The sequence below is a fragment of the Colobus angolensis genome, unplaced genomic scaffold, assembly GCF_000951035.1.
Source record: "Colobus angolensis palliatus isolate OR3802 unplaced genomic scaffold, Cang.pa_1.0 Scaffold5, whole genome shotgun sequence".
NCBI lineage: Eukaryota > Metazoa > Chordata > Mammalia > Primates > Cercopithecidae > Colobus > Colobus angolensis.
The window spans coordinates 26156268-26174397 of record NW_012118487.1 but is presented as its reverse complement, the minus strand read 5'-3'; the positions used below and the strand labels follow the sequence as shown (position 1 = coordinate 26174397).

General features: G+C 36.2%; 1 protein-coding gene and 1 pseudogene across 4 annotated transcripts in view; both read right to left on the bottom strand.

Annotated features, from left to right (window-relative positions):
- FSTL5 (follistatin-like 5) overlaps positions 1–18130 on the bottom strand; it is an 817862-nt gene that overhangs the window by 279377 nt on the left and 520355 nt on the right. For all 3 annotated transcript variants that reach the window (XM_011959691.1, XM_011959692.1, XM_011959693.1), the window contains exon 7: positions 9683–9849. In XM_011959691.1, the coding sequence (XP_011815081.1) occupies positions 9683–9849 (167 nt within the window). The remainder of the gene's footprint in view (positions 1–9682; positions 9850–18130) is intronic.
- On the bottom strand, positions 7004–8579 carry LOC105524430 (annotated as a pseudogene). Its single transcript, XR_001003761.1, has one exon. The product of XR_001003761.1 is annotated as a hydroxyacyl-coenzyme A dehydrogenase, mitochondrial pseudogene (transcript).

The window sequence follows — 18130 nt, the reverse complement described above, 5'->3', positions numbered from 1 at the left end:
GCACCGAAAGGCCCTGAATTTAGCTTCTATTAGCAATACTAAAAAGCTCCCTGTCTTATGGTATTAGAGATATGACTTCTTGGAAAGTGAGGGTCTAAAAAATTCACACATGCCACATCTTTTTCAGACACTAATTGGCTCCTGAATGTGAAGATAACAATACATTTTATGGACAAAAACTAAGAAGAACATGTTCTTCGGGCAATGGTTCAAATCTTCTACAGCTTGTGGAAAATGTCAATAAGCACAGAGAAATCAACAGGTGCAAGCTGATGAGAGCAGGTAAAATATAGCTACTAGACTCAGATATGCAAATAATAAAATTTCTAATGCAAACTGTATTGATCTGTTAAGTCAGCCAAACAACTACACAACTGAACACCTGAAACAGATGTTCAGATGACTAGAGGCAAAAATTTGGTCTAATTCAAACTCTTAAAACCTATATAATGGGAAAGATAATTCAGGATCTTGTAACTTACATGCAGATCCAGCATTTCAATTTTAAATTAGTGTGCCTGCAAATTTCCTTTTCTCAAACTGTTTACGAAACTGATGTTTATACTTCTTTTTAAGACGGTTGAGGTTCTTATGAAACCTGTTGAATTTTTCTTCTTTGACAGCAGAAATAAACCCAAAATTTACAAAAAGAAATGCTTGGCATAAAAACACATCAATCTGAATGTCAATAAACAAATAAATAAAGCATAATTAAGAAAAGGTCTTTAAAAGTAAAACAAACAACAAACAAACTGAAGGCTGGTTCAGTTTACCAAAATTATAAAAATGATATGCAGAGTTGGTTAAATTTGAAATACAATGGATAATCATATCTAATCAATTCAGAAAAACATAAAAAAAAACATTTTATACTCAGATGGTCTTTTATAAAGTAGTAAACATTGCTTGTTGTCACCAAATAGTCATTCTTCTGTTCTTCCTTTGTAACAGAATGCTGAGTAGTGTGCCTAGCTAAATGATTATATTTACTAACCTCTCTGCTATGATTTTTGTAATTATTGCATGCCAGAGATCTATAAATGACTATGGGATATCCAGGAAGACTTTACAAGAGCAACAGTAAGTTTCCTTTATCTTTCACCTGTTTTGTACTGCTATGGAACTGGAATACAGATTGATGGAATACAATTTGATGGCTGGAGCTCCAGCAGTCTGCTTGAACCCTGAGATTCCCTTGTGGATGGAAGTCGTGGTCTTGGAATGCTAGAGAAAAAGATAAATAATTGAGATCCAGGTGCTTTATGGAACAAAAATAATGAAAACTGTATAGAGTATTGTTTGGATGAACGGAGGCAAGATGGCGCACTTCCGGGTTCTTCATCACCAACTTTTCCTGCGCGCATGAAAATGCAGCTGGCGCCAGGGAAGGTGCAGATAAACCAGGCATGCGCCAGGTGATGTCAATCCAAAGAGACCAAGATTTACCTGGCCGCACCTACAGAACGCCACCCGACAGGCCCGTGTCCTGCCTATTGCCCTCCCACTCCTAGAAAAGCCGCTCCCCGCAGGCGCACTGCCCACACTTCTTCAGCCCCTACTCCTGTCGGGACTGCAGGAACTCTGCCTGAGAGCTCCACCGGGTGACTCTCTCGGTCTCCTTTGCCGGAGGCCGACAGACCTCACCCTCCACACCTTCTTCCCTGAAGCTAGGTGACCAAAGAATAAATTTGCAGTTTTGCTCCTAGCCTTGCCTACTCGCTGGTTCTTTTGTGCCCACTCTGGTGGTCTTAGAAAAACAAATCAAGTATGTTTTATAAAATAGTGAAGTCTTAGAACTTTAACTTATTTTCCCCCAATCTATTCCACTCTGTGCTGGAAGCTAATAGTAACACAGATTAGATAGCTGGAGAGAAGAAAATACTAAGAGGAACAATGAGAAAACAATAGAAATATACAAACATAATAGATAAAATTCACTATATCTTAACAATTCAAACAATTGATCCCAATGGTATAAGCCACATTATCATTCGTAGGAAAGTCACTTAAAATACACAGCATTCAAATCATTGAGTTTCATGTAAATAAAGTGCCAGACTTACCAAATATAGCATTAGAAAATTCAATTAATGTTGAATTTCAGATCAACAAAAATGATTTTTGTAAAAGTGTATGATACAATACAAATATTTATAGTATATCTGAAATTCAAATTTACCTGGGAGTTCTGTATTTTGTCTAGCAACCCTACCTGTAAAGTGGTTGACTTATAATAATATAAATTATATAATGCTTTCTTCAAAGAAATAATATTTTAGGGAGCTTTACATTTGGTATTGAACATGATCAACAATGCCATATTAAATAGAATAAATGACATATATTTCATTGAACACATGGTATACCACTGAATTTTATGACAACCTCCTTATTACAAATGAAGAAACTAAAGTTCAAATTTATTTTATAAATCCATTGTAGGCATGTAGCTAAGAAGTGGCAAAACTAAAATTGAAATATAGTTTAATATGACATAATTTGACTTATGTGTTGAATTTAGACTAGACTTTATATAAGCTACTGAACGGTGAGCAACTATAGATATTATAAATATAATGTAGACAGTAATGTCTAAAATTTTTAGACCTGGTTTCTCTCAATATAAACAAACAAAGCAAAACAAATTCTGCCATGCAACTCCTTCCTGACAACTTTCTTTGTCACGTTAACACATCCAAAACAGTTCCGCATTTCAACTTGTCTTTTTCTTTCACTCCTGACTGCCAATCCTGACAACCAATTCTATTTTATTTCCTCTCCAGGTTTCTCTGAATACTCTATATTTGTCTCAGCTTGCTTAATTCAGTTTCCTTTACCAAAGGAACTCACAAACTAGGAACCAAATCAAAATAAGGCATTTAGCTTTTTCAGAAATGTGGGCATACAGAGGACACAGATACAGGCAGATTTATCCAGCTGCGTGAACATAATGGCAGATTTTTTAGAGCAGGGATTAATAAAAGATTGCTAATCAAGAGAAAAGATAGCATGATTCCTAAACCTTCCTTGAACTGAAAAAAAAAAAAAAGAAAACGAAAGAAATTCTTTCATGTCTCCATTTCCAGTCGCTATTATAACTAGATGAAATGTGCTTCCAGCATTTCCTGTGAATTCCCAATCTTTCTTGGTAGTATATGTAACCTAATAGTAAATTCCTATTGTTTTAGGTAGGTTAAGGGTATATGCACTCCTTGAAATATATATAAGGAGGAAGACAAGAAAGGGGAAGGGAGGGGAATAAAGGGAAAGAAAGAGAAGAGAAAATGCAGATGTCGTTTCATAGAAAACTTGCAATGTGCCTCATATGGTGTTAACAGATTTAAAGGGGTTTTTCTCATTAATTCTCACCAAAAAATATGAGTTAATGTTACTGTTATATTCATTTTACAGATGAGGGTGCTGAGGCACAGAGGGTTTAAATAATTTTCTTGAGATCACATCATTCCTATGTGACTGAAGATTAATTGGAATCCAAACAGTTTGAATCCACAGCCCAGTAGCAAACCAGTGTCATAATGGCTCCTGTAGTTTGGCGGTATGCTTTTATTCATTTGATGCAAAATATAAAACAGACAAAATGAAAACCTTCAAACATCAATTGAATATCAACTAGACCCACACATAATAGCACAGTATAGCAAATCTAGCTGTAACATAAAAGGGTTAGAGTTATTTGGGATGTATTTTCCAAAGAGCACCAGAAAACTGGATTACCTCACTTGCACACAGTGGTTAAACTCCTGCTCTTGAGGCAATCGGGCTATGTAAAAATCCCAGCACCTGATATCACTTAGCTCAGCAGATCTTGGGTAAACAGTTAAGTAGCTCTTTCATCATCAATTTTTGTGGTGGCTCATGCCTGTAAAACCCAGAGCTTTGAGAGGCCAAAGCAGGAGGATCACTTGAGGCTAGGATTTTGAGACCAGCCTGGGTAACCCAGAAACCCCATCTCTACAAAAAAATTTAAAAATAGCTAGGTGCAGTGGCTCACATCTGTAGTCCTGGCTACTTGGGAGGTTGAGGTGGGAGTTCAAGTCTACAGTGAGCTGTGATTCTACCACTGCACCCCAGCCTGGACAACATACCAGACCATCTATAGGACAAACAAACAAACAACAAACAAAAATTCGTTCATGTAAATGAGCATAAGATTCCCTGCTTCATAGAGTTGTTGTTCTTAGGGCTAGTGAGATAATGAGGTAATATTAACCTATCTTATTAAAGAAATAAAATTATATGTGCAATGCATGAAAGGAGTACATGTATATACACGGAATTTCTTCTGCACTCAAGAATTAAATAAAAATAGTTTTTAATTAAATATAGCAAATGTGGAAATGAGGGGATATAAAAATGAGGTGCAGTTACGTTTTTAAAACACATCTATATTATTTTAATTGTTTGCAATTAGAATGTATTTATGTATTGTCTACGTGACCATACATTTAATCCTACCTAATATACATATTCAAAAGTCAGAAAGGATATTGAAAACTGTCATTGCTTTCCTTTGACATGAAAGGCACTTATTAATTTAACTTTATATAATTTAATGGGAATTAAATTCATTTTTGTAAAAATAGATAATGTACTTACAGGTTATATAAACTGACTCACATATGACCTTTTTGAAAGTCTTTCAACGCATCAGAAATCCATATCGAACAATGAAAACCTCATCTTATGCAAATAGAATTATAGATATTTCTTAATGTAATTAAATCCCAAAATTAATTAGACAACATTCTTAGTGGCAAACAACAGAACCCATTCCAGGTAGTTTTAAGCAGGCAAGAAATTTAATAAAGACTACTAGGAAGCTTGTAGAACATTCCAGAGATCTGAGTATCAGGCGTGGGGTCTAAAAAGCCAGCGAAGATGCCCAAGGCACGTATTGAAATTGGCCTATTGAAGACCCCATCGTAGCTGAACACCGAAAAACTCCAGAGCTTTTGTCACCGTTGTCCTTGAAGATAGTGTCCTCTGTCACAGGAAGAATGGTGGGAAGAACGAATTTTGTAGAACACCTGCATTTTCCTGTTCCTATTCATGAAATGAAATCTTGTTCTTTGGTTTCCGTGTTACAACCTTATTGACATATCTGCTCCCTAACTACAAGGAGGGCTAAACAAGTATGATTTTTGGTTTCCAACTTAGGCAGCAAAAATAATGGGGTAAGAATTGCCAAAACATTGAAGGGCTGTTCAAAAGGTGTTGGGTAACAAGAAAACACATCATATATCCACTAGACAGTGTCGAAAAATGAATAAATCAATATATATAATATGTATGTTGTTTATTTACATAGTAAAGTCCTTATTAGCATATTTTAAGCATAAATAAGTATCCAATGAAAGACAGTTTAAGTGGGATTTTATATTTGTCACATTATATAGTTATATTGAAACATGCATCAAAATGTATTTTCATAATTTGACTTTTAAAACTATAGTACTTAAACAAAAACACCAGGAATATATTGGAAATTTGAATAAATATTCCTCTTTGAAAGATATCTTTGCACTCTGCTGTTTTAATTTTGAGAAGCTGATAGTTCTATGTACGCGATAGATTAGGAATGTTTGTTCAGCTTAACTAAATATGGCTCAAAATGAAACTGAAACTTTCTAAATATTGAAAGCATTTTTAAAATTCTCAAAATGTATCTGTTCTATAAAGTTGATACAAAATAACTTTATCCAATAAATGCATTTTGTGAGAACTTATCTAATATTTATGTATATTTTAGAGACCTGACTTATCCAGTGATCATTTTTCCAAAAATTTTGAATTTCTGAAACAGAGTGAAGTATTAGGATGGAAACAAAAGAATTTCTCAGATCCATGTACAAGAATGTGTCCACTTTTGCAAGTTGGCCAGAGAACATCAATCATAGCATATACTTTCAAATTATTCTTGAAATAATTTAAAGGAATTTATAATGATGGTTTTCAGACCACAGCACCCGCAAATACCCTGGGCTTATTAAAACAACAGTGGAAAGCTTAAGAGTATGGATGGCAGATAAAGAGATAAAGTGCAGAAATGACAACCCATAAAGCAAATCCACAATGATTCTGTCAAGGCCTTTTTCTCTCAAAGTATCTTAAATGCTCCTGAGAAATGTGCTCAATAGAGAATTAAGCATTATTCTTCAGATAGTCTTTGAGAAAATTTTCCACATATATGCAAACTCAGAAAACTCCATCAAAATAAGAAATGATAAAAATTGAAGAAGCTCTGTGTTTTTGATGTATTCTAGGACAGTAAACAAAAACATTAGGGAGATGTAACCAATAGGAGTTTGGGCTTCCATCTCAGGCCTGTGTTTTAGGGGTTCTTTATGAAGCACCCAAGAATAAGAGGATAAGTGATGGCTTTTTTGAATGAGGATAAAAAATATGAAAGAGAACATAAAACTTCAAAATCACTAAAGCAAGGGATTGCCCCACCTCATTTCCACAGATACCCCATAAGCACACAATTTTTACTTTTCATCTTGTAGGATAATGTTCACTTGTTGATGTTCACTTTAAACAGAAGCATGGAAGGAACAGGTGATTGGCCTTGAGTTTGTTTCTGTGTTTGTTGCACTTTTGAAGCTATACTTTATTGAATTGAGTTTAAATTCCGAATTTCTAAAAATGAACCTGAGTAGAAAAACATGTTCTTTCATGCTAGGAAAATATATTTTTGCTTTGATTAATATTTCTCATTTCTTTTTTTTTCTGCTAAATTATCAACTTTTTACTTTTATAAACATTTGAGTGTATTACAATTTTATATTATACATTTCTTTTTCAATTCAAATTTTCAGACGAAAACATTGTATTTTAGCAGAGTCAATTTATAGGCAATTTGCAACCGCGATTTCTCATGGAAAAAAGACACAGACAGACAGTAATCATTCAGATCTGTGGAACTGACTGACCATGAAAACTGACCTCCTGCAAACCATGCACACAGAGATATGCCGACCCATCCAGCAGCAGCATCTTCACGATGAACTGAATAAAGACACATCTTATGTCGTGCCCAGAATGTAGGGCAAGACTCAAAGCTGCAGGCAGCAAAATGTTCTTATAAAGGCAAGATCCAGGTACTGCTCGCTGCAGTGCTTCACAGACATACCACGTGCATGCCACTGGCTTGTGACTTTCGCATGCAGCAACAGTGGGCATGGTGCACTCGCACTCTCGGAGGAAGTACTTTTCCCTTGATGAGAGAACGAATCCAGGCAATTCTTCATAAAAATGACAAGGTTCAAAAAAAAAGTTTGCTCCAAGGCACCAAGGGTATAAAGCTGTTTAGAAAATACACAGAAGTGAATAGACTGAAAAAGGGAATTAGTTCTTAATGGAGAATCTATTACTGCTGTAACTGGTGTAATAATCACTTCAGATAGATTACAATCAAAATGCATATTGATTAGACTGTGCTGTGTGAGAGAATGTCAGACCAAAGAGCATTCCCACAGGCACTCGGGGCACTGGCTGGAAAGTGCTCTCAGGGGTTCTTCTCAGAGCCGAAGAAGCTGCACATCATTTGTATTTGTAAAATCCTTCTCCAGTCTTCTTGCCGAACTTGTTCTCTGCTACCAGCTTATTCAAGCATGGGCTGGGCTGATATAATGGGTTCTTCACATCTATTTCATGCCACCCATCTATGATCAACTTTGTAGTATCTAGTCCGACATAATCTAGAAGTTCAAATGGGCCCATGGGGTAACCGGCTCCTAATTTCATAGCAGTGTCAATATCTTCTTTGGATGCATCACCTCGTTCATGCAGCCTGATTGCTTCCATGAGGTATGGAACCAGGAGGCGGTTCACAACAAACCCAGGAGTGTCCTTGCAAGAAACAGGATGCTTTCCCAGGGCTTTGCTAAAGTCTACCAAAGATTCAAATGTCTTCTGGCTGGTCATTGGTGTTTTAATGACCTCCACGAGTTTCATCAGGGGCACTGGGTTGAAGAAATGGAGGCCAGCGAATCGGTCTTGTCTGGTGGTGGCATTGGCTATGCTTGTAATTTGCAAGGAGGAAGTGTTGCTGGCAAAGATTGTATGTTCAGCAGCAAACTTGTCCAGCCTTTTGAAGAGCTCATTTTTCACCTTCAGATTCTCCACGATGGCTTCCACCACCAAGTCTGTGCTGTGGACAACAGAGGCTGCATCCGTGCTGGTCACTATGCTGCTCAAGGTCTTCTCCACAAATTCATCGCCAGCCTTAGGATTTTCTGCAAACTTCTTCTTTGCCACTTTCCTAAGGCTTTCCTCAATTCCCTTTTTGGATTTTGCCAGAATGTCCTCTGTCTGGTCTACCAACACTACTGTGTGACCAGTTGCTGCAGCAACCTGGGCGATGCCGGCGCCCATCAGTCCGCCGCCGATGACCGTCACGTGCTTGACGATTATCTTCTTGGCCGAGGCCGAGGCGGTGGACGAGGAGGACATGGAACGCATGAACTGTCTGGTGACGAAGGCCATGGTGTGGCAGCGGGGGACAACAGTAACGAGACGCGGGTGGAGAAGACGCGTGTGGCGGGTAGCGGCGGAAAGACCAATATTTCTCATTTCTAATACATTATGACACGTTGAAAGCAAAAAGTGTCTTTATTGTCTTTTGATTTTTCACAAGCTATAGGCTGTTTCTCAACCGTAAGAACATCAAATAGATATTATTGATAATTATAGATATTCTGACAGTCAGATCTTTGACCTGCAAACATTATTTTCAGAGATGATTAACCAAGAGTAGTAGAGTACAAAGGCTTCTGAGCACTTTTTTTTTTCCTTGACCTACTCATTTATTGAGAAACTATCCAACTCTTACTCAATAATAACATAGATGATTTCATGGGAGTTGGTATAGTTCCTATTGCCTAGTGAACACATGACCGCAGATCGACCAATCAGAGAACTACATTTTTGTACTTATTGTAATTATTTCAGTGAAAGCCACGTGATGCCAGTCATACAAATCTGTGATCTTTCTAGAATGTGTTTCATAAGTATTAGAACATTATTAATAAGTACCTATGTGAAGTATTAGTTTTTAAAATCCTTTCTTATTGAAAATTAATATATGCATATGTCAGAAATGCAAAAAGTGAAAAAGAGTATCTATTAGAAGTAAGTCTAATTCTATCTTGATCCTATTCTTATCCTTAGTACCAACACTGTGAATTATTTCATATAAATAGTTTTAGAAATTTTCTACAAATTAACAACATATATTTTTAGGTTCATAGAAGTATTCTATAAGATAATAGGATATTTTTAATATAAACACATATAAATATTATATTTTCATGTTAGCACATATAAATCCCCCTCACTGATTTCTAATGGCTGTAGATTCCTATTACATAAAAACAAACATACACTTATACATACAATCACATTTCCTGTTAATGGCATCTTAATTTTTCCTTTTGCAAAATTGTGAAGGTGAACAATTTCATACATACGTACTTGAACGCACATATAGGTCCAAAGAACCTATAGTAAACCTCTCAGTCAGTAGATTAGATATAGCAATGTTCCAATAATTCTCTTTTATTCTACATCCAATTTTCATTAAGCTCCCCTGACATCACAAAGTCTAGCGTATATCATATGAAATATATACATTATAAAGCAACTCTATTTATGTACTCACATTGATGTCTTCCAAATCTAAATTATTTAGAATAATATTGTTCCTTTTCCAGATAATGGGAGGTCTCAGGGTTCCTTGAATGGCACAGCTCAGAACAGCACTTTGTCCCACAGTTGCTGCAGTGATGCTTAGTTTCTGATCTTCTGGCAGACTCAACTGGATCACTTCTGTGAAGATAAAGTGTCAGTAATGTTGATGAACATGTAGTTTTGTAAGGTTAAGTAGTATAAAGCTACTGAATACTAGTAATTAAGGCTTTTAATTTGAATAAAAGGGAAAAAAGCTTGTGATGAAATGAGAAAAGACAAAATTGTTTCCAATAAAAGGTCAGAATGACATTTCAATTTAATTGATTGACAAGCATCCTCATGAGGCACAGAACTATTAAGCATGAAATGAATATCAGAAGTAGAGTTATAATAAGCCTGGCAGATTGCACCCAAAAGAGAGCTAAATTATTTAGCTGCCAAATCGACATGTAGTGTGTCATTGGCATTGAAATAAAAATGATGCTGTTTATTCACTGATAGATTTATATTGTACGTTAGGTGAGATCATTGCTGGCTGGCTTCAGAGAACACTAGCACAGTAGACTGGGTAAAAGGCATCTTTATGCTGGGAAACATGTTGACTCTGAAGGCATAAGATTTGTTTGGGAAGTTGAAGAAGTAAAAATCTGAAGTCCACCGACCAAACAGCAATTAAGTAGAATTCTATCAGCTGTCTTTACCAGATTGCATTGGTATTGAATAGTTATTTCATGATTCTTAAAGTTAAATATCATATTTTAACTAATGAGTATACACATTTCTGCTGATAATTTCTGCCAATGTACACATTTCTGTCTATTGCTGGACAACATTATTTGAAATCTGGATCTGGCTTTCCTTTTCGGTTTTCAGATAATCCTTACCAACTAGGAGAATTATCAACTGTATCATTGTCAATTTTCATGAGAGACGACTAGGATAATGTCTATAAATTCTGCACCCATGTAAAAACAGCCCTTTTGTTTCCTGCTGACATTCACAGACACGAAGTTTTCTACATTATGATTTGAGTCTTGTAGTTTGACTTTGCTCACAGTCTTGACCATGTTAGAAATACCACAATTTCTGACTCAAATGTCGATGGAGAGGAGTGAAATAATTGTCCCTTGTCCCCTTGTTAAGGTTGTGATATTTGTCCCTGGGGTTCAGTGAGGAAAGTGGTGCCCTAACTTGTAATAAATATGATCATGTGCAACGGCTGCATTCTTCTTGAGAAAGCCCCCTCCCTCCCTCTCAGCATTCTACCACATTGTCTCTATTTCTTAATCCTGTCTTCCCCTTGAGATGCTAATCAAGTGAGTGTTATAGAACATAAATATCCGATAAAGAGTTATTTGGTTTTTGGTATCATCACAAATTGCAATGCCAAACATGACATATGTGTTTGGATTAAGGGCCTGGATTAAACATATAATCCACCACCCCCTCAACACACACACACATGTTAAATGTTGAGTGACCTGGGGTGTTATCACCACTGGCTGACACCTCATTATCTGATAAAATGAAACAGAAATATACTCACACTCCTATTCTGTTATATAGCATCTCATCTCTAAACCTAAAGTCACGGTTATTTAAGTTATCATTGTTTTGTGTTGTCAAAGTGAACAGGAATGCTCTTGAAATTGGAAAATTCTACTAGAGAAAGACTCGGCCCCAATTCATTATTTGGTTTGTTGTATTACCCAAAATATAGACAGAAAATCAGACAGAAATGGGTAACAAACATCTTGTCCATTCCTTTGTGTGAGAGTCTAACCTTGAATCAGATGTATCCATATTACCATTTATTTCAATGCTTCCTGAGTAATAAGAACATAGGGAAGGCCAGGCACGGTGGCTCACACCTGTAATTTCAGCATCTTGGGAGGCAGAGGTGGGAAGATCACTTGAGGTGAGGAGTTCGAGCCTGGCCAACATGGTGAAACCCCGTCTCTACTAAAAATAGAAAAAAAAAGCCAGGCATTGTGGCACAGGCCTGTAGTCCCAGCTACTCAGGAGGCTGAGGCAGGAGAACCTCTTGAATCCGGGAGGCAGAGGTTGCAATGAGCCAAGATCATGCCACTGAACTCCAGCCTGGGCGTCACAGTGAGAATCCGTCTCAAAAAAGAAAAAAAATGAAACAATGGGGAGTATTTTCAGTCTGTTTTAGATTAATATATATTCTGTCATATACATACTCTGTTATACATCATATATGTGTACACATATAAAACCACACATACACACACACAGGAACATAAACACACACATACACTCATACAGAGACATATATATATATATATACATAAATAAGTTAAAAATTATTCAATTAATTCGAAACACTAAAAGTTGAAATCTGCAGACACAGTGTTTATGTCTTTGTTTAACGTTCACAAACAAACAAAGTGAGAACATTATAAAAGTAATGGCATCGTGTAGAGTATCATGTAAGAATTATTAATAATTTCCCATTTACATTCCTGAATTTCAGCTTCTGGTTCCTCATTAAATTACAGAGGAGATAATGGGACATCTGGTTCTAAAAACAGCATGTGAACATTGGCTATTCTGCCATTTAGAAATACAATTGCTACTAAGTTACCCTGGAATCTCTTCACTAACCTTCCGCATCTGTTATTAAGTCCCAGGCCATTTGAATTAGTTGTGCTTTTTATAGTTAAATATTACAATGGTAATTAGATAATATAATCATCTTAGAATAAATGCTGAGATTTGGCATAACATTACGTGGGCAATCTTTCTAAAATGTATTTTTTTATAAGATGTGTAATTAGAATAAAGACTATTATTCACTAGGAATATTAACATGCACAGAAAACTTACTTTTTAATTTTATGGCTACATTTTAAAATGACTTTACATATATTTCTTGGTAATACTTATTAAATAACTATATATTTGATAATTTCTTAGATTTGTTTTCTGCATATTTCATGCTGTATGTTTCACCTCTTCACTACTATGTTGTATAGAAAAAATACACCAAGCCAATCATGTTCACTGGTTACATCTCAAAATCAAATGGCCTTTTCCTGAAATAAACTTAGCAGTGCATTTTATTTTAGCTACAGAATTGCCATCCCCATCTTTACTTGTCTTGTGATAGTTTCTAAGAAGCACAGATTAGCACAGATTTAATATTACAAGTTAAAAATGTTAAACATTTTTATTCTTAAATCATATCAAGAATGCTTTAATGTTGAGTGAAATGCTTATAAAATGCCAAAATTATAAGTTTTACTGATACATGATCATTATTTCTAGAAATGCACTACTATGTAAAACAATAACTATGAATCAAGCTGTAATCCAATTTAAAAATGATTTTTATATCTATTATTTTAAATTGCTTCATTGGAGTGACTACAGTTGCTACTTTAAAAACAAGAATTTTGAAACAAAATATTGAAAACAATCTTTTATTAACTATAGTTAATCCATGTTTTCTTGGATATACATTAATAATGACTTGTTTCATTTTATAGCATTCTATATGCAAACAGCTTATGCTAGTTATGTACAGAAACTATCTTTGCAACAAATAGCACCAATCATTTTATATCCCTCTGTATTCTTTCTGCTCTAATGACCTCAACATGTATCATGTGTGGAGAGTCACCTGGTGCCCTAGCAAAAGGTAAAAACATATAGGCTAAGCATAACATATGGTACTGAGTGTTTTAACACACTTCAGCACTTCTTTCCTTTATAAACTTCGCCTCTTCTTGGAAGCCCTCTCAAGTATTTACGGCAAAATTTTAATGATTTTTTTTTTTTTCTGATCTCACATTATGAGGACTATTACTACCTTTTTAATCCAGCTTTTGTTTTTGATTACTTAGGGAAGTTAAGAGGCAAGTAAAATAGTTTCACACTGTGAATGCTTCTCTATGCTTTCTCATTTTTACTACTTGGCTTAGAGAAAAACTAAGAGCTTGCTTTAAAGGAATGAAATATTTGAAGTGTCTGCTAGAAGAATCTGAAGCCAAAGACACAAGTATAGTTTAGTACAACTTGCAGCACGATTAGTGGGTATTTATAAGGCATTGATTTCAATAGCAACTAGATCCTACCAGTAGTAATATAAATTTGGGTAAAAATATGTAACATTTTTTAAGTTTTATTTTAAGTTCAGGGATACATGTATGGGTTTGTTACATAGGTCAGCGTGTCATGGGGATTTGTTGTACAGATGATTTCATTACTCAGGTATTAAGCCTAGTACTCATTAGTTATTTTCCTGATCCTCTCCTTCCTCCCACCATCCATGCTCTAATAGGCCCCAGTGTGTGTTGTTTTTATGTGTCCATGTGTTCTCATCATTTAGCTCCCACTTATAAGTGAGAATATGTAGTATTTGGTTTTCTGTTCCTGCATTAATTTGCTAAGGATTATGGCCTCCAGCTCCATCAGTGTCCTGGTAAAGAACATGATCTTGCTCTTTCTTACGGCTTCATAGTATTCCACAGTGTTTATGTACCACATTTCCTTTATCCAGTGTATCATTAAAGGGGATTTAGGCTGATTCCATGTCTTTGCTATTATGAATCATGCTGCAATGAACTTCAGTTCGTGTGCATGTGTCTTTGTGACAGGATAATTAATATTGTTTGGGGTATATACCCAGTAATGGGATTGCTGGGTCAGTGGGAGTGTAAATTAGTTTAACCATCATGGAAGACAGTATGGCAATTCCTCAAATACCTAATATTATGTGATTTTAACACATATAGCAAAAGTGAAATATTATGAATATTTGTGAAACACTAGTTTAAAAAGGATGATTTTAGAAACTTTGATTAAAGATATCTTTTAAAATCGTAAGAAGAGCAAACTTTTCATAACCAAGATTCTGCTCTTCTAAATATCGACATCTTTGAAGTCCCTAACTATAGACTTATGTTAAATATTTCATTAAATCTGTTTAAACACTAGACTCATAATCTTATTATCCCTCATCACGCCTATTATTCCTATTATAGGAATGAAGCCTAGAATAAATTTTGTCAGTAATGTTTCCTAATAACAGGTACTTTACCTTTCTCTACTTCACTAAATAAATTGCTAATTAAATGCATATAGTAATACAATATTAAGCCAGAAATAGATCAAAAAAAGAAAATCACTTAGAAAGTATAAATGGAATAAATTAATTATTCTCATAATAAGATAACCACAATTACTTAATAACAAGGTTTTTAAGTAACAAGGAAATTCTGATGGCATATTTTGTCAGGAAATAGGTGACTTCAAAATAAATGGTAATGCTTACATAATTTAGACATGTCAAGATATTCACAAAGTTATTATGATGAAATGCTTAGAATCTTTGAGACAAATATCTACTTATTAAATATTATATGCTTTTATTATAACTAGTCTTATAAAATTAAAACAAAACAAAATTTAAAAGGTCTAGAAATTTTGTTTTAGTAACAATGGACTGGATAAATCGGACATTCACAGAAGAAGTGACACCACAGCAAACAAACATATAAACAGTATGAACTAAATACAAATAATTTATTCTTAAAAGCATTAGAGCAATATCAGGATAGTGAGGAACTGCCTAGTCTGTGTTCTGAAGAGAACTGTAACTGAGAGATGAGATTACACCTGGAATTGCACATTCCGTTGAGGATTTTTTTCATTTTGGAGAGATAACAGCTATACTTAGATGTTATTATGTGGCTTATTGTTTTCCAGGCATATGGGATAGGGAAAATAATGGAGTGTGTCCATGTCTGTGCTAGGACTTTAAGATGCCACCATCTACAACTGAATATATGGACTGCAGCACACTGTTACCTAGATGTCTTAAACAAAATCTCTCTGGAGTAAGTTAATATCATTGTATTCATCCAATACTTGCTATTAACAATTTTGTATTTACAATACCCAGAAAACTGTAAACCAGAATATGGCCCACCAAAAGAGAAGACAGCATGATGAGAAGGAGCAGAAACAACACGTAACAGTAAAAATAATCCAATAAGATTGTAAGATGTATTATGTTTATGAAAATAAAATTCCAGGTTAGAAATTTTGGCCATAAAAAGCAGAACTATAAACATTACAAGTTTGTGAAAAATCAACTAGAAATTATGAAAGTGAAAGCTATACTAACTGAAATTAATAATTAAATGTATGTACTTAAGGTCAGATTAGACACAGCAAAAAAGAGAAATAGTAAGCTAGAAAAGAGATTAAATGAAACTTTACAGAATAAAAAGCAAAAACCAGATAAGGTTAATGAAAACAGGGTTCTTTTGAATCCCAGAAAGAGAAAACAGAAAAAAAATGGAGAGGTAACATTTGAAGAAATAGCAGCTGACGGTTTTCCATAAATGTAAAAGACACCAATCAATAGATTGAAGAAGCACATCAAATTTCAAGCAAAGCAAACAGAAAACTAGACTAATTCACACTGAATCAGTGTATTAGTTCATTTACAGGCTGATGATAAAGACATATCCGAGACTGGGAAGAAAAAGAGGTTTAACTGGACTTACAGTTCGACGTGGCTAGGAAGGCCTCAGGATCATGGCAGGAGATGAAAGGCATGAGTGGCATGCCTTACATGGCAGTGGCAAGTGAAAAATGGGGAAGAAGCAAAAGTGGAAACCCTTGATAGACCCATCAGATCTTGTGAGACTTATTCGCTATCAAGAGAATAGCACGGGAAAGACCAGCCCCCATGATTCAATTACCTTTTCCTGGGTCCCTCCTACAACATATGAGAATTCTGGGAGATACAATTCAAGACGAGATTTGGGCAGGGGCACAGCCAAATCATATCATTCCTCCCATGGACCCTCCAAATCTCATGTCCTCGAATTTCAAAACCAATCATGCCTTCCCAACAGTCTTCCGAAGTCTTAACTAATTTCAGTATATAACCCAAAAGTCCACAGTCCAAAGTCTCATCTGACACAAGGCAAGTCCCTTTCTCCTATGAACTTTTAAAATCAAAATAAGCTAGTTACTTCCTAGATACAATGTGGGTGCAGGTATTGGGTAAATGGAGCCATTCCAAATGGGAGATATTGGCCAAAACCAAGGGTTTACATGGCCCATACAAGTCCAAAATCCAGTGAGGGGGGGCAGTCACATTTAAAGCTCCAAAATGATCTCCTTGACTCGAGGTCTCACTTCCAGGTCATGCTGATGCAAGAGGTGGGTTCCCATGGTCTTGGGCAGCTCAGCCCCTGTGGCTTTACAGGGCACAGCCTCCCTCCCAGCTGATTTCACAGGCTGGCACTGAATTTCTGCGGTTCTTCCAGGTGCATGTTGCAAGCTGTCAGTGGAGCTACCATTCTGAGGTCTGGAGGACAGTGACTCTCTTCCTACAGCTCTACTAGGCAGTGGCCCAGTAGGGACAATGTAGGGGGGCTCCAACTCCACATTTTCCTTCCACACTGCTCTAGTAGAGGTTCTCCATGAGGGCCCTGCCCCTGCAGCAAACTTACGCCTGGGCATCCAGGCATTTCCACACAGCCTTTAAAATTTAGGCAGAGGTTCCTCAATCCTAATTCTTGACTTCTGTGCACCCGCAGGCTCAACACCACATGGAAGCTGCCAAGGCTTGTGGCTTCCACTCTCCAAATCCACAGCCTAAACTGTACATTGGCCCCTTTCAGCCATGGCTGGAGCCGGTAAGACAAAGGGCATCAAGTCCCTAGGCTTCGCACAGCACAGAGTCCCTGGGCCTGACCCAGGAAACCAATTGTTCCTCCTGGGTCTCTGGCCCTGTGATGGGAGGGGCTGCCATGAAGGTCTCGGAAATGGCCTGGAGACATTTTCCCAATTGTCTTCGGGAAAAACATCATGCTCCTTGCTACTTACGCAAATTTCTGCAGCTGGCTTGAATTTCTCCCCCAGAAAATGGGTTTTTCTTTTCTATCACATAGTCAGGCTGCAAATTTCCCAAATTTTATGCTCTGTTTTCCTTTTAAAATGGAATACTTTTAACAGCACCCAAGTTACCTTTTGAATGTTTTGCTGCTTAGAAATTTCTTCTGCCAGATTTTCTAAATCATCTCTCCCAAGTTCAAAGTGTCACAAATCTCTAGGGCAGGGTCAAAATGCTGCCAGTCTATTTGGTAAAACATAACAAGAGTCACCTTTTTTCCAGCTCCCAACAAGTTCCTCATCTCCATCTGAGACCACCTCAGCCTGGATGTTATTGTTCATATCACCATCAGCATTTTTGTCAAAGCCATTCAATAAGTCTCTAGGAGGTTCCAAACTTTCTCACATTTTCCTGTCTTTTTCTGAGCCCTCCGAACTGTTCTCACCTCTGCCTGATACCCAGTGCCAGTCGCTTCCACATTTTCAGGTATCTTTTCAGCAATGCCCAATTCTACTAGTACCAATGTACCATATTAGTTTT